The 26,410-nt window shown below is 39.2% G+C and overlaps 1 protein-coding gene across 3 annotated transcripts in view; it reads right to left on the bottom strand.

The window, feature by feature from the left end:
• Positions 1–26,410, bottom strand: part of LOC145982078 (uncharacterized) — a 187,355-nt gene that overhangs the window by 37,521 nt on the left and 123,424 nt on the right. For all 3 annotated transcript variants that reach the window (XM_083115674.1, XM_083115675.1, XM_083115676.1), the window contains exons 11-18: positions 24,250–24,474; positions 16,987–17,163; positions 14,610–14,930; positions 11,667–11,921; positions 9,265–9,498; positions 2,243–2,344; positions 1,879–2,052; positions 941–1,089 (exon numbers count right to left, since the gene is read on the bottom strand). In XM_083115674.1, coding sequence (XP_082971800.1) covers positions 941–1,089; positions 1,879–2,052; positions 2,243–2,344; positions 9,265–9,498; positions 11,667–11,921; positions 14,610–14,930; positions 16,987–17,163; positions 24,250–24,474 — 1,637 coding nt within the window. The remainder of the gene's footprint in view (positions 1–940; positions 1,090–1,878; positions 2,053–2,242; positions 2,345–9,264; positions 9,499–11,666; positions 11,922–14,609; positions 14,931–16,986; positions 17,164–24,249; positions 24,475–26,410) is intronic.

Below are 26,410 nucleotides of genomic sequence, written 5' to 3'. Positions count from 1 at the left end.
GTAATAGAGAAACAGAACAATTGGATCTTCATATTTATTTATTTTTTAATTATTTACTTCAAGTTTTAAACACAGTACTGAAAGACCAGTTTATACTGAAACTGTAGCAACAGGAAAACAACAACAAAAACAAAATAAGACAATACAAGATGGCACAGAAAAATTGCTTATGTAATTTACCAATGCCAAGAGACTATGTCATGTTTAATTCTATTTACTACTTTTCCATGACTTCTGTAGTTCAAATTGTGCTAATTATTAATTCGATATTATCATTAGTACATATTCATAATTTCCCTGCTGAAAATTGTGTCTACTGTTTTCAGTAGAGCTATAAGTACTTTGTTGAAACATCTACTGTGTTCAGATTTGCAAACAGATATAAATAAAAATTCTTAATAAGGATGAATGAAATGTAATACTTACAGCCACCATTTTAAGCTAAAAACACTACATACATATTATTGATAATACTGAAGAAGTTATTTTGACTTTTAGTTTCTCTACTGTACTGTTTTCAGCAGATCTATACGTGGTTTGAAACATCTACTGTGTTTAGATTTTCAAATAGATATAAAAACAAATTGTAAATTAGGAGGAATGAAAAGTTATATTTACAGCCAACATGTTGAGATGCATACACTGTATACAGTATTACATGTAATACTGAACAGAATATTTCACTTGCATTTCTTCTACTGTACATGCACAGGTAGGCCTACTGAAGAAGTTCAGTAGGAAACCATTGAGTTTGAGTAGATTTCCGAGACAAAAAGTAGAGTTCAGTTGATAACAGTAGATTCTGTCTACTGAAAACAGTAGAAGTTTCAAGCAGGGTTTGTAAACCTTTTAACCCATATTTATTCAGTTGAAAATAGTGTAATTACTGAGGAAACAAGTTATGCACGATCTATTATAAGGTAGATGAATTGACATATACCTTGGAGTATGGAACTAATCGCTGCCAGAGCATAGTTCTATTGGGCTCAGTTATAACCGCTAAGGCAGCGCTTGGGTATTCATTGTTGGCAAGAGAAGCAAATACCTGCACTTTGTACTCTGTTTGGGGTTCAAGATCCTCTATTGTTACTGAAAATAGAAAAAAACATGAGTATGTTCAGATACTTGTCAAAATGTTATGGTATACATGTTAGGGAGAGGAGTTAATGAGTAAATAACATAGAATTCAATGTCAATTTTTCATAAATTATGTACCGTAATATTTTCATATCTGTAATTGAATGTGTCACACGCCGTTGGAAAGTACACCACACACACTTTCATTTTCATAAGACTCAAGAAAAATGAATATTTGGGTTCAAAGAATTTTAAGAGCATGTAGTTTTTCTTATTTCCTGCATGGTAGGTGTCTACCATTTCAAAGTAGGGTAACAACATATCAGACTTAAATTCTAAGTATGACTCGTATAATGGTTGAATTTCTATGAAAATGATTATTCATACCACTCACTAACTCATTCTTTCAATTTTCAATTTTATGTATTGTTGATTCCCTTCTAAGTCAACCTGCATGAGAATTATATGTAGAAGTTCCTTCTGCTTCTTGAATCATTCTAATGACAACTTTTATTTACATACTTCTCCACCTTCATGTATTCTGAAATACTTCAGATATCGAAGTTTTAATTCTCTTTTAAGTTAACTTCCTCTCCGTCTACACTCTGGACTGTGTTGTCATTGACTTACTACAAATCCTCCCCTATTTTACATATATACACGTATATGTTCGTTCGTAGTCCATTGCGTAAGACAAAAAAATATTAAAAACAAGAAATTATGAAAATATATTTACGATGGAGTAAAATTTGTAGACAATACAATAGCCCTCAGATTTATTGACACCAAATATTTTCATACCAGGTGGCTCTTCAACTTCAAATGACGTGGCTTCCCTCTTTTCTCGCAGATTCGTCGGTGGCCCTTCGTATTGGACTCTGTACAGCATTCTCCAGGCGCTGTTGGTTGTCCAGCTGAGAACCATAGCTTCGTCTGTGACGTTGAGAACCTCTGTAGTAACTTGAGGTGGTACAACTGAAGACAAACAAAAACTTGAATAAGAGTTACGATATTTTAAAAATGAAAATCTGTTTCAATTTTTGTTATCTAGTTTGCTATTTTACCTCTACTACAGCAGGGCTGGGCAACTTGCCAAATTTTCTGAAGTATGCACAATATACATATATGACAATGTTTTCTAATGACTAAAGATAATTGTACTTACATTTCGTTTTAGCTTCACACAAGTAGCTGTAATTTTCGGATGAATCGCACGATATTTCTACTAATGAATGACTGCTTCCGAGGATTAGAAAACACGAATTTCCTACGGAAAAGGATTATTGTAAGTGTTTATTTCCTTAGAATATTGAAACAATTACATGAACTTGTAAAAAGTAGCAATTTTGACATGTTTCTTAGGGAAAAATTACATGGTATCATTACTTCTATCTTATATCTAGACAGCAAAATGACAACATCATTTCCATTTAATTTAGTAGACTCACTTTTCATAATTTTTTTTCAAAACTCATGTCTCCGAGTTAAGAATGTTAGTTTCTTATACTAATAACTCTGCATGTAACAATTAAAGAAACAAATAACTGGAGTACAGTGAATGGAAACAAATAATATAAATCCTAATTAAACATTGAAGAGAATAATTATTATGTAACTTTAAGGTTTCGTAGATTAAGGTAGGTTATAACCAGGCACGTATCTAGAAATATATTTCTGGGGGGGGTCCGAACTAAGTGTCTCAAAATAATAATAATAATGTTTAAATGAAAATAATTATATTAAATTAATTAAAATGTTATTTATTACAATATTCAAATTAATTGATATATTTTTATTACACCCTTGTGCAAATTAATGGAATCAAGCAGACAATTTTCACATAACTACTTTAATGACTTTTTAAATGTTCATGTAGGAGATAAATCAGAAGTAAATGAAGTACACACAACAGAACCTTTAGTTCCACAACCTAACTTGACTGAAGTTAAAGATGCTATTAAAAGGCTAAAGAATAACAAAGCACCTGGCATAGATTTAATACCAGCTGAGTTAATTAAATATGGTGGAAATTCGTTAATATGCCAAAGTCATAAATTAATTTGTTTAATATGGAATAAATAAGAAATCCCTCAACAGTGGAAAGAATCCATAATTGTTCCTGTGTTTAAAAAAGGTGATAAAATGAACTGCAATAATTACCGTGGAATTTCTCTACTCTCAACAACATATAAAATATTATCTAACATTCTTTTAACAAGACTAACCCCATATGCTAACGAAATTATAGGTGATTATCAATGTGGATTTAAACGTAACAGATCAACTACAGATCAAATTTTTCACATCAGACAGACACTTGAGAAAAAGTGGGAATATAATCAAAATGTCCATCAGCTATTCATTGATTTCAAAAAAGCATATGATTCGGTCAAAAGAGATAAATTATATAATATATTAGTAGAGTTTGGAATACCTAAGAAGCTTGTTAGTATGATAAAAATATGCACCAGTGAAACAAGAAGTAAAATTCGAGTGGGTATTAATATGTCTGACAAATTTACAATTCATGATGGGTTAAAACAAGGAGATGCATTATCTCCATTGCTCTTTAATTTTGCCTTAGAATATGCTGTTAAACTAACGAAGGACTAAAATTAAATGGTATGACTCAGTTATTAGCATATTCAGATGATGTAGACTTATTAGGGATGATATAAATACAATTAAGAATAATGCTAAAATATTTTCCAAAACTGCTAAAGAGATAGGTTTGGAAGTTAACAAAGAGAAAACTAAATATATGCTTACAGGCCGAAACCAAGTGTTAGGTAATAATCAAAATCTAATTATTGATAACAACTCGTTTGAACCAGTTTCCAAATTCAAATACTTAGGAGTAATATTAACAAATGAAAATTATATTAAAGAGGAAATAAAAAGTAGGCTTAATTCAGGAAATGCATGTTACTTCTCTCTTCATAAACTTTTGTCTTCTCGTTTAATATCTAAGAAACTAAAAATTAAAATATACAAAACAGTAATTTTGCCTGTAGTATTATATGGGTGTGAAACGTGGTCCCTTACATTGAAAGAGGAACATAAATTGAGAGTATTTGAAAATAAGAGCCTTAGAAAAATCTTTGGACCTAAAAGGGATGAGGAGACAGGTGAGTGGAGAAGGTTACATAATTTAGAACTACATAATTTGTATTCATGTCCAGATCTTATTAGAATAATTAAATCAAGAAGACTTAGGTGGGCAGGCCATGTGGCACGAATGGGAGAGGAAAGAGGAGTTCACAGGATTCTTGTTTGGAAACCAGATGGTAAGAGACCTGTAGGAAGGCCAAGACGAAGATGGAGGGACAACGTTGAGATGGACCTAAGGGAAATCGGTAGGGATGGAAAAGAGTATATAGAACTTGCTCAAACTAGGGAAACATGGAAGGCCTGTGTTGCTGCAGCCATGAACCTTCGGGTTTAAGAAGGCTAGAGAGTTAGTTAGTTAGTTAATTTTCACTTTATCATGTTGGTATCATTGTTATCAGCTGATATCACTTCTTATCAGCTGTTTTCACTTCTAGGCTATCTCTTATCGTCTTTGGCTTTGTTCCATTGTTTTGCTGATTCAGTGTTGTTTTGTTGTGACTGTATTACTGATTCGGTGCTGCTTTGTTTTAAGTATACTGTGAAAGTTCCTCAACCATAACTCCCTAATTTTGCCATGGATTTGACTCCAAGGAAGGGGCAAGAGATAATCACGCTTGCTGAAAATATTTCGCTGACTCAGAGGCGGATTGCTGCAAAGTGTAATGTGAGCCAAAATGTAGTTAGTAAAATTGTGAAGCAAAATAAGGAGACTTGGAAGTTTTTCTCCTCGGAGAGTTGGACAATGCGGTAGAAAGCGAGCTACAACTGCTGGAGACGACGCCTATTTATTGAGTGAGTAAAACAGACCCTACTAAGTCTAGTTTCGATCTGCAAAAAGAACTTGCTCAGACTGGGACTTCTGTGCATGATTCAACAGTCCGTCGACGTCTGCTGCAAGCCGGACGAAAAGCCCGAAGGCCATTAAGAAAGCAGTTGTTGACTCCTGTTATGACGAAAAATCCCCTTAATTGGGCGAAACATTACAAAAACTGGACAAAAAAGGACTGGAAGAAGGTGTTGCTTTCAGATGACAGCCACTTCCTAGTACAGAGTACCAGAGTGCAGCATGTTCGTAGATCCGATGGAGAAGAAGTCACGAAGAAGCACATTGTTCAAAACGTACAACATCCTGAAAAGAAAATGTTCTGGTGGTGCTTTTTCTATTATGGGCCAGGGTCACTCGTCCCAGTGGAGGGGATGATGATTCAAGACAGATAAATCGAAGTAGTTCGAGTCAGAGCTACGGAAACTTCACTCTGATGGCACCGGTGTGTTCCAGCAAGATTTGGCAGCATGTCACACATCAAAGAAAGCCAGGCAACTCACCGGTTATAAGCCCTATTGAAAACGTTTGGGCGATCTGTAAGTAGAAGCTCCACAGAAAGGATTGCACTACGTAGAAGATGACATCTGAGTTGATGAAGGTGTGGTATCACGACGAAAATTTTAAGGAAATGTATAAAAAGCTTGTTGATTCTATGCCAGATCGTGTAAAAATGGTAATTCAGATGAAGGGTGGCCATACCAAATGGTAAATGCAATTATTTATTGAAAAGGTTTGATGTTTCAAGAAATAAAAATAATTTCATGAAAATTTGTATTTGATTCCATTAATTTGCATAAGGGTGTAAATGAATAGATCAAAAGACGGTGTTAGAATAGTAATACAACAGCACGCATTCATTATCTAGCTTACGTATGGTTAATGTGGGCAAAATTTTAAAAATGCACTATCCCTGCCAAGGAAATTAATGTCAAATAGATAAAGAAATTGAATATTTATTGAATATCAAAAAGGATGTTAGACCCAGTTGACAAAAAGTAAAGTTAGTGGTAATATTTTATGCATAGTACAGGGTGGAGCATTTTCGACTACCTATTTGATAATGAAGACAGACAAACATCGCACCTTTGGATTACAGAAAATGTATACATGAACAATGTGCACACAATTATTTCTTGAAAATAACATATTTCAAATGACATCCCTGGCAGGCAACACATTGTGCAAGACGGTCTTGAAAGATACGCATGACCCATGTTCTCTGGTGTTCTGGCTGTTCTTTTTCTTCCGTGCGGTTTATTTTGAACACTTCCAACTTCACGCCATTGTTTCCACCATTCATTGATTGTTTTCCTGTTAGGAACTCGTCCACGGCATTGTTGATCACCATACACTCTGAAGAATGCACGCTGCACCGCTACAATTGACTTCGTCAACACGAACTGATCCACACAAATATACGTTGCTGTAGCGGCCAACGCTCCATTCCTACCGAAATCCAAAGTCACAGTGTACACGAGGCAGGAGGAAACCGCCCTCCCAATGCATTTGTTTTGCAGTGTTGTCAACCTCAAACTGTGTAGTCGAAAATGCTCCACCCTGTAATATAAGTAGTAATTACTGCCATTCAAAGTCCTATGATCCCAATATAATCCTTGCCTTCCAATAAGCTCCATGGACTTAAATAGCCCTGGATTAAACAACAAGTGTATTTTCATTATTTAATTTTATATATTTTATTATTTCATTATGAAGTTCTTGTACTTAGTAAGTCTTTCGGAGGGGGGGATGGAGCCCCTGGACTCCACCCTAAACACGTTCTTGGTTATAACATATAAATTACAATAAATGTGCAAGTACATTGTGTTGATCCACAGAACAGTCACAACAATTGTAAGTGAATAAGAAGATGGGCTCTCGAGACACATACAGTTACAATTAGGCAATGGATAATACCCAATTAACATTGCATGCTAATGTAACATTCTACTTAAAATATTATTTGCTTGATTCCTTCATGTTAAGCGCAACTTTAGAGATACCGGGTGGTCCAAAAGTGCCGGAACGGTCACATATCGTGAGAAATACACATCGAATCGGAAAACGAAAATATACGTGTTTAATAAGTGATAGAACGATATTCAATGATATCACACTTGATTCCCCACCACCGCCCCCTGGGGGTGGGGAGGAGGGCAACTGTGAAATTTTAAATGGAAACCCCCATTTTGTATTGTAGAATCTGAAAAGAGGACTTCATTCCGAGTCCAACGAGCTATCAACCATCCTCCTAGCTCAATTAGGAACGGAGATATGGCGATTTAAAAAAAATAATCATAAAACCCCAAAAAAATTGAAAGGTATGCTCTGCCCCTAAACCTGCCGCAAAATTAGTTTGGTATTGAGAGCTGAAGGAACACGCGTCACGGTGTTGCCATATCATGCGGTACGGTACGCACTGCAGCCGTCTGACGCTGTCTCGAGGAAAACGTGTTATGAAAAGGAACAACAATGATGAAATGTGTTATTGTTTTTCGAGGAAAATGGAATAACAATGATGACAACAATGATGAATGTGTTATTGTTTTTTCTATTCATTTCCATCTCCCTTACAACATGAACGAATTAATGAAACGAGCATTGTTTACAAGTTACCTTTTCAATCCATTCTGTATATACACTTTCAATAATCATTTCTTTCCGAAGTCGTCGTTAAAGTCTGCCCGTCTTTCAATTATACCGCAACTGAAGTGCACAAAGTCCAGTTGGTGGGGCGTCTGACTTTCACGCGTGAGACACGCGGTGGTTTGTGGAACTTTTTCAAATTTCCCGAGCGGCTCCGGGGTCGACTCAGCCCAAGTGAGTACCTGGGGCAAACCTGTGGTAAAGGCGGTTGGTGAACCACATCACCGCATCACATCCATAATATGGCCTAGGTCGAGGTCGAGAATGTGTGGAGCTCTACCTTCACATCTCCATATGCCTCCATACTTTATTTTGGGTCCATTATTATTTTTTTTTTTTGTATGAGAATCCCAGATATTTTATGACTGTCCTTAAAGATGTTTCCCCACCTTGAAAAAATGCCGAATCTATCAACGAAACGCGCAGTTTCCCAACAGTGGGATGATCTTTCCTCCTATAATAAGAGTAAATATGGCGAGAATAGCATCTTGCTGAAAAGTATCTAAATTTGTGACGCGTTTACTGATATTCCTCTTATTTCCTGGGGTTTCCAATTTTGAAGCCTCGCATTTATTTATTTATTTATTTCTACCACATTATATTTTTCTTTCCCTATGGTAACAATAGTGTTCTTAGACACGCCGAAAGCAGCAGCAGTCCTGTCCAGAACTTCGTTTACAGAAATGATACGACCCCCCATTGTTTTTCTCTTGCTCAAATTATTTGCGCTCAGAACAAACCATCTCCCGCGTTTGTTCTTTGAGAAGAATTACTTTTTCTTTTAGTGCATGGCCTCTTTGGTACATTGTCATCTCGAGTATTGCCTCCTGTGCTTGACATTCTTCACACAAGCACACGACACACTCAAGCAGAACACACAAAATTATGTACAAAAATAACACACTAAAGCAACACGCTATACACAACAAAGAATACTCTAAATTCAATAAACACTAAACAAACGGACTGGTTAAAATATCACAGTAACGCAACGCAACAAACAAACAACACGTCCTCTCCCAACAACATGAAATCTGATCGCAGGAAGAATCGCGCAATAAGCGGCAACACCGAGAAAAACGTTTTCTGTTGCTAGGTAACGAGGGGCTGGGTGAAGCACTCGGAACATTTTGATTGGCTCGCATGCCAGCAACCCACCCTCCCGCAGTGACGTAGACCCGATTTCAACACGTGGTTCACAAGTGTCAATACCAAACTAATTTTGCGGCAGGTATAATTGAGTTAGAGTGAATGCAATTGCAGATTCGGAATCTGCACTTAAAGACCTTCGATTTTTTTTAAATCGCTATATCTCCGTTCCTAATTGAGCTAGGAGGATGGTTGGTAGCTCGTTGGATTCGGAATGAAGTCCTCTTTCCGATTCTATAATACAAATGGGGGTTTCCATTTAAAATTTCACAGTTTTCCCTCCCCACACCAAGGGGTGGAGGTGGGGAATCAAGTGCGATATCATTGAATAGCTTTCTTTCACTTATTAAACACGTATTTTCTCGTTTTCCGATTCGATGTGTATTTCTCACGATATGTGACCGTTCCGGAACTTTTGGACCACCCGGTATATAAATATGTATGTAAATGCGACCTACCATCCCTTGCCTTTGGCTCGTGGAAACTTTCATTGACACTGACGTGAACTTTGTCCTTTTGGTTAGATGTTAAATTGTAGACAAAGCTCAGCTCATCCTGGCTATCAATTCTCATCAGCTCTCCCCCTTCCCGGCGACAAACGTCTTTAGTACCTTCCTCCAGTTTAGCTGGTGACTGCGTGATCCAGTAACAGCTGTCCTTGTATTGGGTCTGATATCTCGGGCATGAAGGATCTGAAAGTATCATACAAACATATTGCATACCACAGTCTGTGTTGGATGTTCTGTAATACTCATGGGCATTGCCAGACCATTAGTAAAACTTGATTAGTAGAAATAATAACAATAATAAAAATATTATCACTATTATATTGTAATTTTACAATAATAGCTATTGTACAGAGGTTGTTTCCGACCTATGGTGACGAAATTGCACCACCACCAAGCGGGAAGAGAACGAAGTGTGGTCATTGCGTATCGGGAAGAATGCCGCCGAAAATCAGTGCATATTGGCAGGGGTACTTAATTGCACTTTCCGACGTAAACTATAGTTATAGTGCCATTATAAAACTGTGCAAGGGCCGTGGATTCACTGTGTCCAAAAATGGCATAACACGGGTGTTGAAAGGGGCAGGTAAGACGAGGCGTGGGATGATTCATATGGGGCAGAAACAGGCCAACTCCCGGCCTGCCACTAGCCGCACACCAGCTGCAATTCGCGATGTCAGGGCGCTGGTCACCAGGGAGAATCCAGCCACACAGAGAAGTATCGCGAACCGGCTACAAACGTCACTGAAGACAGTGCACACCATCATTCACCGCGATTTGGGTTTGGAAAAGCGACTCAAGGGGCGTGTTCATAAGCTCTTGCCGAAACACATCCAGGAACGTCGCACCAACTGTCGCAAGCTTTATGAGCGGCACCTGTCAGGTGAAAAGTGGAAGTATGTTGTTACATTGGACGAGGCATATGTTTATCTTGATGACTGTCACAAGCCACGTGCAATTTTTTATCGATCCACAGGTTCGAGGGACTTTCAAAGACGGTTCACTGAATGTAAGGAAAGTTTTGGCACAGGTTTCATGATCATTGCTGGATACTCGTACAATGGCAAGCCGACCATACATTGTGTTGCCAAAATACGAAAGTTAATTTCGATTATTATCAGGCTAACGTCCTGACACCCGTTTATCGCCATGACATTGCCCGTCTCTACGGGAGGGATCAGAATCGTGTGTGGGTGAATCAAGACAAGGTGTCAAGTCACACATCTCTCTCAACCCGCCTCATCCTCCAACAAATGGCAGAAGGAACTGGAATTCGTGCCATTCCTTTCACAGACATTCCAGTGAAGTCACCTGATATCTCACCGATGGACTTTTGCGTATTCGGCCTACTGAAACGAGCCTTCTCTCAGAGGAGATCATTGAAGGGCCATGGAAAGCCTGTCAGGAGGAGTGGTTGAGGCTGGACATGACTACACTTCGTGCCAGTCTCCAACAGTGGAAACTTCAAGATGCAGGGACACCAAATAGAGCACTCTCGATGGTGGCGACATGGTTTCTCTTAAGGTATGAGGGGCTTGAAATCGTCACCATAGATCGGAAACAATCTCTGTAAACCAATAAAAATAAACCAATTCCAAATTTGTTATAATAATAATTATAATATAAGTGCTACTCGATTCACAGATGAGTGAATATCCAACGCAACTGTTTTCCAGTATTTTTACATTTCCTACAATTATTGTACTGAATTTCATAGTCCCCTTTAGTTTTCTTTTAATAATATGGTCACCTTAGAGATGTTTAACCATTTGAGAAATTTTTGGGTGGTGCAAAATAGCCTGTACTGTCGTAACCCTCATTCCTGTGCCACTGCCTATATTACATTGAGGAATGATAAGACAGAATACATTGGGACAGTCCTCAGTGCCATCATCATCGGCATAGAAGCAAGCCTAACAATTTTTTCCTGGTCTTCAACCACTCCTCTCTTCCACGGTGTTCCAAATCTTGTCCTCTTCTCCTAACACTCTCTGCTATCTGCTCTTTCCACAGACATCCTGGTCTCCCCCTTGGCCTTATTCCCACTCCTTGTGCATTTTAAGCTCTTCTGGTGGTCTGCATCCATGCTCTTCATGTGTCCAAACCATCTCATCTGTGCCTGATCTATCCTGTCCTAAAGCTTCACCACACGCACTGTCTGTCGGATCTCCTCATTCCTTATTCTATCCCTTCTAGTCGTCCCCAATATACTCCTTGAAAATTCCATCTCCACTGCCTGCATCTTTCTTTTGTCTCTCTGTGTCATTGTCCAAGTCTCTGCTCCGTATGTAATTATTGGCACATAGTATGTGTTATATATTACCTCAGTGTATCGAACAGAATTTCTTACTTACACGAAAATACGTCCACTTGCTGTTTAGCGCCCTCCGAATTGAGAACAACCGTGTACTTCTTCCCATACTCAACACCTGCCACAGCCTTTCCAGCAGTGTTGACGTCTGAGGAGTACAGAGGCGTCTTCTCCTCGTCGCTGGCGTGGATTTCAACATGCATGGTCCCATTCTCCTTGTAGTCGGTGATCCTCTTCAGCCACCGGACCTGAAGCTTCCCCTCGGGGGAGATGGATACAAGAATGTCCCTCTCTGGTTCTGAGAAAAGACAAAAAATAAAGGTTACAAGCAATTTAAAGGGATGTAGGGGAGGACCCTTTGTGAGGACACCCAAATGTCAACCTACCTTCCACTAGTGCACCCTGGAACATAGGCACCGACTTTGGGGGGTGGGGTGGGCAATGTCCCGACACATGATGTAGAGGAGGGGGAAAACCTTCCGGACCAAGCAACCAAGACACTTTGAACACCTTCTTTCACAGGTAAGAGTGTACAGTAATTGTAACATACTAACGTTTGTTAAAGTAAGTAGAATGTTCAATAAAAGCAATGAGATCTCCAATGACTTTTCTTACTGTATTATTAGCATTCTACCAACTAGGACCCATGTTTACAGAGACATTTTTGCTTTTATTATCGTGTACTTTCAACTGTGTCAGTTCGCGCTATTACTTATGATACATCATGTATATTGGAATTTATATTCAGAAAAAAAACGGTATATATGAGACGGATAATTCATTGGGGATAAATTTACCCTTATACTCCACTGGAAATTCGAGATAAACCTTAGCTAACCACTTCACCATGGAGAAATAAATGTTTCGGTTTCCCGCCAAAAGAGCAGACGGCACTCGAGGACTGTGTCGGCAAAAATCAACCACGTGGGCAAACCGGCAATCGCAAAGCTTTCTGCACTCCTGTTGAAAGTGTTTCTGCATGCTATGGCTCTCTCCTCTTCCTGGAACTATGCGGCTCTAAATAGGATATGTGTGAGGCATGGAAAACATTGTTGTGGTGTTATTGTTTGTAATATGCTTCTAGGAGGTTCTCGGCATGGAGGAAAATTATGGTGAATGTTGTCACGTGCCAGTTCCGACGACATAATGAAAAATGCAAGGAAGAAATGTTTCCCGAGAGCGACGATAGATGGCAGCACGCCATATCAAGAGAAGCAGAGTTAATTGTAGAAACTAGGAGCGAAGAAGAGTGACTATATATATTATAGTAAATGCAAGATACATAAAGGAAGAGTATAAAAATTATAGAAGGAGTGAATAAAATGTTGTAAATAGCCAATTAAGATAAATAAGAATATGCTCGTATATGAAATTAGGAAGTTAATAAAAGTGAGCAAATGAACTCAGAAATGTATCTCCTTTTTGATCCTAGTGATCAAAATTTAATTTAATACCTCTGACGAGGAGAAAGTCGTCAGCTTTTGTATTTGTCCGTCCCTCGGTGGCGCTGTGTCCAAATTAGACGCCCCGAAGCACTTACGGTTGCGCTTTTTAATAGACGCACTGGGCCATAGGCAGCGCTTGCTGTTAGCGATCCTGGGCTATTCCCTTTTTGGTCGTTACATAGGAGGTGGCGCTACTGTCAGTTTAGTCGCCCCTAATCTTTCTATAAGTATAGCTTGTGTTGTTTGTATAATGCCAAAGAAGCGGGGAAAGCGAGTGCATATATGTAATAAATAAGATTACGCTTTAAAAGGAAAGAAAATAAATTAGAAGAAAGAAAAGAAGGAGAAGCCTTTTCACTAATCAACGATAGAAAGGAAGAAGAAGCCTTTTCGCAAAATAGAAGGAAGAATAGAAGAAGATAAAGAAGGATAATCCATTTCTATTTGAAGAAGATTAAGAAGATTTCCTTTCAATGATAGACATACATATATATATATATATATATATATATATATATATATATATATATATATATATATATATAAGAAGAATATAACCGATGTAATTTTTGAATCAACATATATATATATATATATATATATATATATATATATATATATATATATATATATATCATTGTACATGCAAGCTTCGATACATATTTTTCTCTGTATTGTGTATAGTTTTCAGTATATAGATCCGCATTTAACTCTATCCTCTTGGCTATAAAACGCTTTCTTATTTGGAATTCTCGAATAAAGAACCTATCCCCTGAGATTAAGATATTTCTATAGCCGTGGTAGATAATATTTAAGTACGTACCCCAGGGACGAATCAATGTTCAAGAGCAAATGCAATGTGGATAGCACTTCTGCGGTGAAACAGACAACACGAGTGTATCGACAACAGCGTCCACTTGACCCAGCCCATAATGGCGGGAAGCCGGTGGAGTTATATCTTTTGCTTGTAACAACCGTAATATTTTGTATTCTGTGTTTTATTCTTTTCCTAGGCACAGTGATATTCCCAGCAGCTGAAAATTACATAAAACGGAAGAGAAGAAAGAAGCACCCAAAAATGTGCATGAAACAGGAAAATTAGACGTCACAATTGCTCATTTGTGACTCACGGTTGCTTCTGTTTATTCTCTAACAGTGGGATATAAGCGCCTGTAATGTCATATTTGGTTTCAATTTGAACTTAGCTGATTAATTGGAATGGAAAGTATATGAACTTCGAAGTCATAACTTTAATTAATAGTAAAGTCTCAAGCCAAAGCAAATTTTGAAAATTTAATGTCAAATTAAATAAATTAAGTACAAAATTTATCCCGCCCCAATCAACATACTAATATTGTGTGAGTCTGTGTGTGACATGTACTCAAATTGTGCGTAATTTTGAAGCTACATTTGCCTCCACACCCTCTAAATACGTTCATACACCCGTCTTAATAAGGTTTACGGCAGGGAAATTTCCCTCCGGGCCAGGAACATCACTGCTTACAAAAAAGGCAACAGTATCCACTGAAGGAGCAGCTCACCTGTCCTGAAGTAAACGGACTCCACTTTCCCGGTCTTGTTGAACTGCAGGAGCTCCGCGACGACAACCACCTTGTACTCGTGGATGCTCTTGAGGTCTTCAAGTACCGCCTCCAGGAGACCGTCCCCAGAGACCTCCCGGACGCTGCAGCTGGCGGGGTCTACAGGGGCATCTTCCTCCAGGAACTTCCGGTGCTCGCAGCACCGCAGGGTGTACCTGTCTGGTTCCCACAAGGCCTTTGGGTGCTTCCACCGAATGACAGCGTTCGTCGTCGACTTGTTCACGATCACCACATCTGATATATCTGGCTGGCTCATCAGTTCTAGAAGGAAGAACAATAGCATCAAATTAAAACTCTTTAGAAGCCAGACGCTATACCGATGAACTATACTATGTTAATTTATCAGTTACTAGCTAATTTTTTTATCCCAATCTTCTATTAGACAGGAAAATAATGAATTCTAACTACAGTGTAAAATCAACTTTGAGTTGAACGGCATTGTGAGTGTCACTATTCATCTAACCAACCCCGAAAACTATGGATTCCACACTAATATAGGTCGTTTTCGATTATTTTTATATGTTACCCACCCCACCCCTAGAGGTGCCAGGAGTGTTTTGGAGTTTAACGTCATTGGGAGTGTCACTATTAATCTTAGCGACCTTGGAAACTATGGACTCCACACTAATATCAGTCGTTTTCGACTAGTTTCACATGTCACCCCCTTCCCACCCTAGGGTTGCCAGGGGTGTCTTGGGGTTGAACGCCATTTGGAGTGTCACTATTCATCTTAGCAACCCCGAAAACTATGGATGCCATACTAATATCGGTCTTTTTCGACTGTTTGTACATGTCACCCTCTTCCCACCCCTAGGGGTGCCAGGGGTGTCTTGGGGTTGAACGCCATTTGGAGTGTCACTATTCATCTTAGCAACACCGAAAACTATGGATTCCATACTAATATCGGTGTTTTTCGACTATTTGTACATGTCACCCTCTTCCCACCCCTAGGGGTGCCAAGGGTGTCTTCGGGTTGAACGCCATTTGGAGTGTCACTATTCATCTTAGCAACCACGAAAACTATGGATTCCATACTAATATCGGTCTTTTTCGACTATTTGTACATGTCACCCTCTTCCCACCCCTAGGGGTGCCAGGGGTATCTTACTCCCACAGTATTTCTTTCCAGATCGTTAGATATATGTGTACCAAGATTGGTTGAAATTGCTCCAGACATTCGGAACAAACATATATACATACATAAATTTTTATATATACACATAGATAGATTTCAGCTAACATAATATAGATCAGTTCTCAACTAAGGAATATATTTTCCAGTACTTAGGTTCATTCTAAATACAATGCTTACTGTAAAATTACACATTAGTGATAAATTTAGGATTTTTTATAGTGTATTTAGGCCTATGCCCTTTAAATACACCATAATAAATGTGTTTTGTTGTTATAAACTGAGTTTTAATGCACTTTCTACTGTTCTTTTAGGTTATTTCAGTTAATCCTGACTTTAGTTAAACAGGTCAACTTATCCCCCCATTTGTTGGTTGAAATGTATAAATATGAGTTCTATTAACTTTCCAGAGAATGTATAAATTATTTCCTCACATCAAATAATCCATTTTTATGACAAATTATAGAAGCATCACTTCATATATTGTTTGTTTATAAACTTTTCCTTGTATCTTTGAAGTTGTCCATGTGGGCACTTAAAGTATGTACTTAACAACAGGATTCATGAATGTTTTTTCTTCCTATATATTTAATCTCTAACTTGAAATGCAGGCAATTACATGATCCTTTCTTGGATCTTTGGAGTTTGAGTTTTAATTAAGTCCACTTTACGCACAGATAGGCTAATCGAGACTAAATCTACAGTTTAAAGTGGGTTACGAACCAATGTGCAATGTGCTTCCATCTGGTATCGAAATTGGGAATCCTTGATTAGAAGGGAACGACTGTATAGTGGAATCTGTGAGTATTACCGTGCAAATTGTCCAACACTATGTTCATGCACTTTATTTTACCCAATAAGAGATTCAAGAATTGAAAGAAAACTCAAAACAAGCTGCTGACAACTTCTGCACCAGCATACATAAAAATCCATCGCTTAACAACACACAGGATGTAAGAGAAAAATCAATGAAAATAGTCATGGACAATTTGCCGAGCAATACTAGTGAATCCCACTGTATCACTACGCCATCGGAGAAGTACAAAGGATCTTTTGAATTCACCTGCATCAACACAGAACTTTTATAATCTGTGTTCTAAATCTCAAATAACCCGTATGCTGCGAAGAAAAGAATCCCTATTTTACAAGGACATAAACTGCTTGGGAGAGGAAAGTGCAACATACCTGATATCCTGAACTCGCAGACAAACGGCAGTTGCTTCTGACAGACTTCTCCCGTCCAGTAGTAACCTTCTTCCTGAGACTTTGTGGCCTTCAGGCAGCACCTGAACTTGGTGAGGCGCACGTTCTTTGCAAACTTCTGGTACGAGTTGCGGCTTCCATCCGACCACGATCCATTTCCTGCAAACATGTAGGTGTGTCACTGATTATTACAAATACACAGCCCGTCCAGTAGGAAAGGTGACTGATTTTTTTGCCACGGAACTACCAGTGCCATCTATGGATAAGTATATGTACTACGTAGAGACACATTTCGACTTTCTTCCGGCAAAGTTGCAAAGCACTAGCGTCGACGGTCGACGCATACGGATCTTGTGACTGACAGTACCTGCTGAACGTCGGTCGGAAACGGAGCAATGTGCCAACATTAAATTCTGTTTAACATTGGGTAAAAGTGCAACAGAGACGTTTCAAATGATTCAAACTGTTTTCGGTAGTGAGTAGTCGTAAGAACGTGTTTAAGTGGTATGCAAGATTTCGTGACGGTCCAGGCTCTCCAAAACCGAAGAAAGTGCGCATGCAGAATAGCCGAACCAAAACCCTGCTCACGGGTTTCTTCGATTCCAAAGGCATCATCCGCAAGGAATTCACTCCAGACGGTCACACTGTGAACGCTGAGTATTACGTGGGTGTTTTGCATCGTCTATTGGTCAGGATTCGTAGAGTTCGGCCTGAATATCTGGAACAGGGCTAATGGTCTCTGTTTCACGACAATGCAACCGTTCACAAGAGCAGGTTGGTACGCCAGTTTTTGGCCAAAAAGGGATAGTGGAGCTCAATCACCCCCCATATTCTCCAGATTTAGCTCCATGCGATTTCTGGCTATTTGCAGAACTGAAATTGGCGTTGAAAGGAAGGCGTTTCGACACCATTCCAGACATCCAAAAGGCTTCGACCGCGATTTTGGAGGCAATTCCAAAACAGGAGTACAGTCATGGAAAAAAGTTCTTCCCCATAAGGCTTTAATAGGAGGAAGTAATGCAGGAGGGTAGGCAACACATATTGCACCCTTCGATGATCGGGTGATTTTGCCTGTCTTAACACCGAGAAATGTGTCCCACGCGAAGGTCAACATGACAGGAAAGCAAAGAGGGTCACGTGACTATTGGTTACGTGGAGTGTTGTGCTTCTCCACGTCCCCAGTTCTTGATCCACATTGCAGAAAAAGTAGAGCTGCATGCAATATATGAAAATAGGTTGTTTTCAACTACACGCTTAATTATGATTTTCCCAATTGTAAATCTATCAGACGTGTCTCCCGATTTAGTCGGGACAGTCTTTTACTTTGAATTCCTGTTTGTCATAGGCGTAACTTGACGGGAGCAGAAAGGGCATTTGTAACCCCCCCCCAAAAAATCATGTTTCTTAAAGCTGCTAAAACAGGAATTAAATACTATGATTTGACGCGTCCAAAAAAAGTATTATATTGAAAGATTGTTCCCAAATACGTAGATAGCAATTTAATACTTTGAAAGTGTCTCAGATTTGTTTATTATGTCACATCTTAGTGTGGCACAGGTCTACTACAAAAGTGGAATTTCGTAACAGAAATATGAACCCACTCCTTTTATTTCGTAGCCGATTTCATCTTGAAACTGAAATTAAGAATATTAGTTAACAAAGTCATTGGTAAACAATAAAAAAATGTGTTAGACCCAATTCTTTAATACCTTATCATAATCTTTATCGCAAGTTTAAATTTTGTTGTAAGTCCACTTTATGCAAAAAAAAAAGGTAAAGTTCTCACCTGTGCTTGGCGCTACGCCATGAAGGCGTATAGGGGGTGTGGGGGTAACGCCCCACACTTTCTTGATTCGTTCGTGAGTGGGGGTGATGTGATCAGCATCACGCCCCTGACAGGCTTTACCCCCAGGGTTTCCCCCAGGTACCCATGTCATTCGACGCTGGGTGGGCGCTGGGGCCGCTTCCAACGTTAGAAAAGTTCCCGGGCTTGAACCGGCCGGGAATCGAACTCGGGGCCTATAGCATGGTAGTCAGACGCGTTACCGACTGAGTCACCGGCACAGATAGACTAATCTGAACTGCATACAGTTTAAAGTGGGATCCCAAAAACTATGTGCGATCACCTGGTATCGTACCCGAGACCCCTTGATTACAAGGCCTTACCACTACGCCATCAGTGAGGCGCACACAATCTTTGTATTTCGACCTTTTTAAACCTATATGTATCATATAAGAGGTTGTTTAACGTTGCTATGCCTCTATGGATTATATTTAGCCAGTATTCGAGCACATAGCGTCAGGTTTCATAGAATATAAGCTTCTCTTCCATGTTTATGGTTTCCTGTCTGCAGTAGAAAAACTGGCAGGTTCCCATAGCTTTTCTTTCAATAGTCTTCCAATGGTTGCATATCATATCACTCAAATTTGATTCATTCGTTTCGAACACAATCCCTGATGGCGCAGTGGGATCGTGGACGCCTTGTAATTATGGGATCCCGGGTTCTATACTCGGTGGAGGAACATAGTGGTTCGGATCCCCCTTTAAACTGTAGGTCCATTCACGATTAGCCTAACAGGACATAAAGTGGACTTAAGACACCAAATCAAGTAACCAACACAAACCCGTTATTGTCCTGATTATCGAATCCAGAACCTTCGTCGCGAATAACATAAGTAGGAAGACAACGTGAAATAACCGAACAGAAACAGAACCTAAAACCTACATCGGATAGATTGGATTAAGTCGACGATACAGCAGGGGTTCTGAAATGAAAAAGAATACGAAAGTTGAAGGACCTCTATACGCACCCACTTTTCCTCCACTCAATGGGGAAGATATCCTTCTAGCTGAGAAGCCTTTACGTAGGAGTGCCCTGAGGGAACTTCAAGGCCACGACGATAAAGTGTTCTACGTGCAATGACGGGACCAAAACATACGTCAGATAGCTATGTTCCTCCTTATTTCGTACGCCATTGATAACTGGAACACGTGACCTCGTCTTTGGTAGAGCAGAAGCCTGCTTGCTTGCCACCACCCTTTAGTTCAGTGAACTTCGCCCGTAGTCAGCAAGATACTTGTTGTCTGTGAGGCTACACAAGAATAGATATGTATTTCGTTAGTGGCTGTAAGTATTGTTTCATCTGCAGTTATATCAGTTAACATTTCAATAGTTTCATGTAAATTAGTTCTCGAGAGTGAACGTTTTATCTATTTGAACGGGGGATTTTTATACAGCCTGCATGTATTATTTTTTCCGGAAACAAGAAGAAATTCGAAGACGCAAAAAGAGTTGTATAAGAGTAGTTAACAAAAGGAAAAAAAGAAGAAGAAAACGAAAATGTAAATGCTGAAATAAATTATGGTAGAGATCGAGTGAATAACATTTTGTCATGGGGCCTCCTCGATGGCGTAGTGATAAGGTCGTCGCCTTGTAATCAGTGGATCCCGGGTTTGATACACGGTTGATGCACATAGTGGTTAATATCCCACTTTAAACTGAAGGTCGAGTCCAGATTAGCATATCTGTGAACCAAACCAAAACTAAGAAAGAAATTGTCACAGTGTAAGAAAATTTCATGTTCCACCAGATACGAAACAAAAGGGAATAATATATTGCAGGTTGGAGTTCACATCTGTAGCATCTAACCAGCACAATTATGAATCGCAACATATCGTATCAGATCCATTTTTATTATACATGTATGATAATATAAGAGAAGTAGAGGAAAGAGAAAACCAAGCGAAACACGGACGCCTTCTCCAGAATTTCAAATCTCGTTACATAAGGTTCTGGTTTGGAGTCCCGAACAGGCATGACTTTCTTGTTCTTGCCCTTTTATCTGCTTCATTTGATCATAATTCATCGTTATGGTTTACCTGCAGGGGAAGAATAATGACAATAATTGCCAATACAAAGCCAATGACAAACAGAACAACTCGATTACGGAGGTGCCAAGAAGAAACGAGACTTGACAGTTTCTCCGTCTCTCGGTTTGTCGAATTGAAAATTGCTCTCCCGTTCTCGGTCTCGATTAGTTAAATATAGAAATCGAAAATGTATGTGAATGAATATACATGTATTTCATATATTCCGGTTTTGTAGGAGATTTCGTGAGAGATGAAATAAGTACTCTTCCATCGTATTTATTTTTATAATTTTTATTCCCTGTTCGATGATCGCGACGATAAGGACGAGTGACCATTACATGAAATTGATGACGAAATAGTCCAACACCCCCGATAAGGACGGTACTCAAACCCGGGAACTTTGGCGACGATATCGAATGTCAATCACTTAATGAGTTTGACCACCGAGCCTGCTTAATGTTGTTTCTGTCAGGTAATTCGTAATAACTGTCAATATCCCACATTCATTATCATTTGCTTCATAATTTATCTTATTGTTGTGATTAACCTGAATTCAAAGAATTAGTTGAAAGGCAAAAATGCAAGATTGAATGTCTCTGATGTTACTTCGTGCCGAATAATATGACGTGGTATTATGATATGAATTTATTAATCATATAATATGCCTATTCATTCCATTGATTGATCCCAATTGAGCACACAAAATATGCTATAATGTCCACTCCATGGAGGAGTGGTTAGCACAGCGCGCTACGATGCCATGGGTCCCTGGTTAGAATCTCGACTTGGGCGTGGGTGTCCTTGGTAAGTGTCCCTTCATCAATTTCATCATAGCATCACTCATCTTCATCGTCGCAATTTGCCAACAGTGAAAGAATAGCAAATCTAAATAACAAAAGTCCAATCAAATCGAACATCTCTACCGATTTAATTCTATACGGTACCGAATTCCCACTTTATTACTGCATCTTAAGTCATTTTACAGCATCTCAATTGTTTTCCGATTCGAAAACATTTGGAATGTTGTTTTGTGCAGTTGATTGTGCATTGATTCGTTGTTTGGATTGTTTAATTAACGTCGCATTAATTAGTTTTAGACCAATCGTGACGGGGGAAGCAAGAGCACAAAGAAAGCGAAAAAGACAAGGAAGAGACCACGGCTTTCTTTAAAGATAGCATCCCGTGAATACAACTCAAGTGACTGCAGAATATTATGAATAAAATGTATTTCGCTTTTTCCTTTTATTTCTGTTTCAGTTATTTTACTTCGCTTTTCTTCTACCACTCGCGTTACTCGAGTCGGTGAGGAAGAATTATAAACTCGTGAAATGGACGATGGTACAAAAAAATATATGCCTCTCCCACGGTTCGAAACTGTCAGTACAAAATATTGCCTTATTTTTAAAATTTACGGGCAAATATGGCTTGTCACGTAGCAATTTTCGCTTATCTCTTTCTCAAGGGGTTCCATTGCCTCTCTGATGTCGTAGTGGTAACGTCTTCGCCATGTAATGAAAGGCTTCCGAATTCAATACCAAATAGAGAGGCATTTGGTTCGGATCCCATTTTAATCTGTAGGTCCAGTGCATGAACTGGACTTAAACAATTAACGTGTGGCATGTGGTCTGTGATGAGAACCATCATTTCAGCGAACCTTCTTGACAATGACTCTAATATCACTTGAAAAAATAGTATTTCCTTACGAGTAGCTCTTGTCAAGAAACCAGTTCCTGAAATTATCTTCTGGAGGCATCGTAGCACCCAGCTGTTTGTTGTGGCTGGGGCACGAGTCATGTGACTCATGCTATCAAAGCTCAATCCTTCCCGAGAACTCAGAATCACCAGGCAAACTTAAGCGAATATTTTGTTATTTGGGTTGCATAAACAGCAGGCTTTAAGACGTTACGAAATTCTACGTCCCGTGGCCCAGGTATTTTTTTCTAAGACTGTACCAAGACTGCCTCAGAAAGTTCTACAACAGCTTCAGTGCATATATTGACTCACAAGGTGTCTATTTTCAATAAACGTTATTGTAAACAACCAGTCCACAACGTCTTATCTTTCATTTCTCATTAGTCACCTTTCCCACTGGACGGACTGTGTATTCTTAAGGCCAGTGGAAGGAGATTGCGATGTTTTTGTAGTGTGTAATGCAGTAGCACCAACAGTACACTGATCACTTATGACGTAAGAACTATTCATGTTTGATGGATTGCTTGATTTTGATATTATGGGCATATCAGCACATATTCTCTGTCCCAGCTAACTGTGGAGCAGGCAAACGAGAAGAAGTCTCTGCGCAAGTAGTGGCGCGAGACGGCTCCACCAATGAACACATGAGAGGAACGGAATTGCGTGGAGGGGGGAAGCGACTGCAGTTACCAACCTTCCCAGCCGCGATTTTTTTTCCAGTCAACTTGTGAATGCGGGTTCATTTCTTGCTCTCTCATTGGCTGTTGGAAAGTTACGGTGCTCTGATTGTGAGAATATCTTATTTCCTATTTTCAGCGCAAATTTGCTGCTTTCTAATCTAATCTAGCCTAACGTACAGCGCAAATAAGATATTCTTACAATCAGAGCACCGTAACTTTCCAACAGCCAATCAGAGAGCAAGAAATGAACCCGCATTCACAAGGTGACTGGAAAAAGAAAAAGCGCTTCCCAGCAGCTTGTACCGCTTCGCTCTGGCCACTCGATTTCCTTAGCTTCTCTGACACCATGCGCGGCCCTGCTCCACAGTTAGCTGGGAAAGGGTATAGACTGTTTTGCCCGTCACACAATACAAGGATAAGCCCCTTAACAAAAAGAATTGAAGACAGCCCCTAACAAATAGTGTTGCCCACGGGACGAGACGGGACAGGCTTTTAAAAATTCGAGACGAGACGAGATTGATCATGTGTTCCGAGACAAACGAATATTTTCGAGACGAGACAGCATTTCACAGCATTTCCACGAGACGAGACAGGCCAAAGTCTCGTCTCGTGGGCAACACTATTAACAAAAAATAAAATATGTCTTAAAAACCTCCTCTCTCAATTTTTAAGACTAATTTATTCATTCATTACTTATCAAGAACTAAAGTGTTACTGTTTCCGAAGATAAAGCGACAATACCGTACGCATATAGAATTTTTGTCTCCAGGTCCATATGATTGGTTTAAGAATTTCTTAGGGATAAAACAGCAAGTGTAAATTTTGATGAGTCGTGCATTTAGCTTACGGAATAAGGTCTACATATGTCCTTACATGTACAGTCAGGACCGTGAGGTTGGCAACACTGCGCTTTCACCACTCGATTTCCCTCCTTCTCTGCTGCTATGCGCCGACCTACTCTACAGTCAGCTGGGACAGAGTATAGAAGAAACATCTTCTTACCTTTCAGATGGACGTTTTTGCACAAATTGGCTCCAATCCATATCTCCTGCAGGGTTGATTGGAGAGCTGACATGAGATGGTGTTCCTCGATCTCGCTTCTGTAGCTGACGAGATGACCATGTCTGGACGCGCAGTCTTCCTCTGCTGCTTGCCACGTGCGGTGGAAGTCTACAACCTCGTAGATTGCAACCACCCCGTTGTTCTCCATATGAGCTGCTCGGCTTCCTGCAAGCACAATACTTATTAAGCAAGGAAAGTCCTTTCCGAGTATGTAAAAGTGAGATTTCGTTATTTCCTACAAATTAATACATTAACTAACAAATGTGGATAAAGTGGATATACGTCGAACACGTTCTAATCTAATTGTTACGAGGAAACAATTTGCAACAATGTGTTCTGTTCCAACACGACACTATTTTATGACAACAATCAAATGATACAGCTTTTCACACATGCAAGAATACAAAATAATTTTTATGCAAAATGTCCAACTACCTTTCTTATCCTAAGACAAAATCTATCACAGACAACTCGTTACATAAATAATTGAAGAACTGAATGAACCAATCACTTTCTTCCCATAATGTGTGCCAAATAATATTGGATCGATATAATACCCGTTATTATCAGTAATGGATAGGAACTTTCATTTTTCGCAAATGCTATAACACCGAAAAATGTTAATAGCTGGAAAAAAAAAGTGTTTACATACATGCAGTAACATATTCTGAACACATTTTACATGTATAAATCACGAAATAAAGCGGATTTTACATAAAATGCTGGATGTGACCTTTTGAGCGAATTTTCTGCATAAGAAACACGGCGAAAATCCATTAGTCTTACGTTCTAAACTTATAAAATGAAATGCACCATATTATGCATATATAACGTGCATGTTTTCCAAAACTTAATCCAAATGAAAACTATGGTGTATGTTACACATGAAATAGTCCCGACAGCAGTGGCGTATACAGAGTCAAAGTTCTGGGCTATGTCACGTGGTTCTAGGCTATGAATAGAAATACGTTATAGGAAATTAGGTTGCCAACTTATAGGAAATTAGGTTGCCAACTTATAGGAAATTAGGTTTCCAACTTATAGGAAATGAGGTTGCCAACTCATAGGAAATCAGGGTGCCAACTCATAGGAAATCAGGTTGCCAACTTATAGGAAATTAGGTTGCCAACTTATAGGAAATTAGGTTGCCAACTTATAGGAAATGAGGTTTCCAACTTATAGGAAATGAGGTTGCCAACTCATAGGAAATCAGGGTGGCAACTCATAGGAAATCAGGGTGCCAACTCATAGGAAATCAGGTTGCCAACTTATAGGAAATCAGGTTGCCAACTTATAGGAAATTAAGTTGCCAACTTATAGGAAATTAGGTTGCCAACTCAGAGGAAATCAGGTTGCCAACTCAGAGGAAATCAGGTTGCCAACTCATAGGAAATCAGGGTGCCAACTTATAGGAAATGAGGTTGCCAACTCATAGGAAATCAGGGTGCCAACTTATAGGAAATTAGGTTGCCAACTCGTAGGAAATCAGGGTGCCAACTCGTAGGAAATCAGGGTGCCAACTCGTAGGAAATCAGGGTGCCAACTCGTAGGAAATCAGGTTGCCAACTCCAGAATCACCATCATCATGTCACTGATATGAATATTTTTATATACAATTTATGATCGATTTTCCTCCTGTATTTTATTCTCTAGAGTTCAGGCTTCACAGATAGCCTAGAATATAAGCTCCTGCCCGACAGCTACATGAAATCGCATTTAAATATATGTCTCTCACGGTTTTCAACTTTCTATGAAAACTTTTTGCATCACCGAGCGAAGTTACGGCGTTCTGACGAAAAATCGGGTGCGCACCTACCGTTACACAGGAGCCGTAACATCGGTATTCGTCGCGAGAGACAGTCTTGTCTTCCCGAGCGAAGTGGCACGATTTTGGTGGTGATTGAGTGGTCGCTTACCGTTGGACTGGAGTTGTAACATCGCTATTTGTGAAATAGTGTACAGTTAGTTCCTAAAAAATAGTTACCAACACGTTACAGGCTTAGGCCATGTGACCTACAATTTAAAATACTTGTTTAAAATCATATTGAAGGTATACTTTTAGATATATACAGTAAAACCTCGTTAATCCGGACAGCCAAAC

This window comes from Lepisma saccharinum, chromosome 30 (assembly GCF_977018435.1).
Source record: "Lepisma saccharinum chromosome 30, izLepSacc3.1, whole genome shotgun sequence".
Classification (NCBI taxonomy): Eukaryota; Metazoa; Arthropoda; class Insecta; order Zygentoma; family Lepismatidae; genus Lepisma; species Lepisma saccharinum.
The sequence above is the reverse complement of the archived record's forward strand: the minus strand, read 5'-3'. Positions and strand labels throughout refer to the sequence as shown.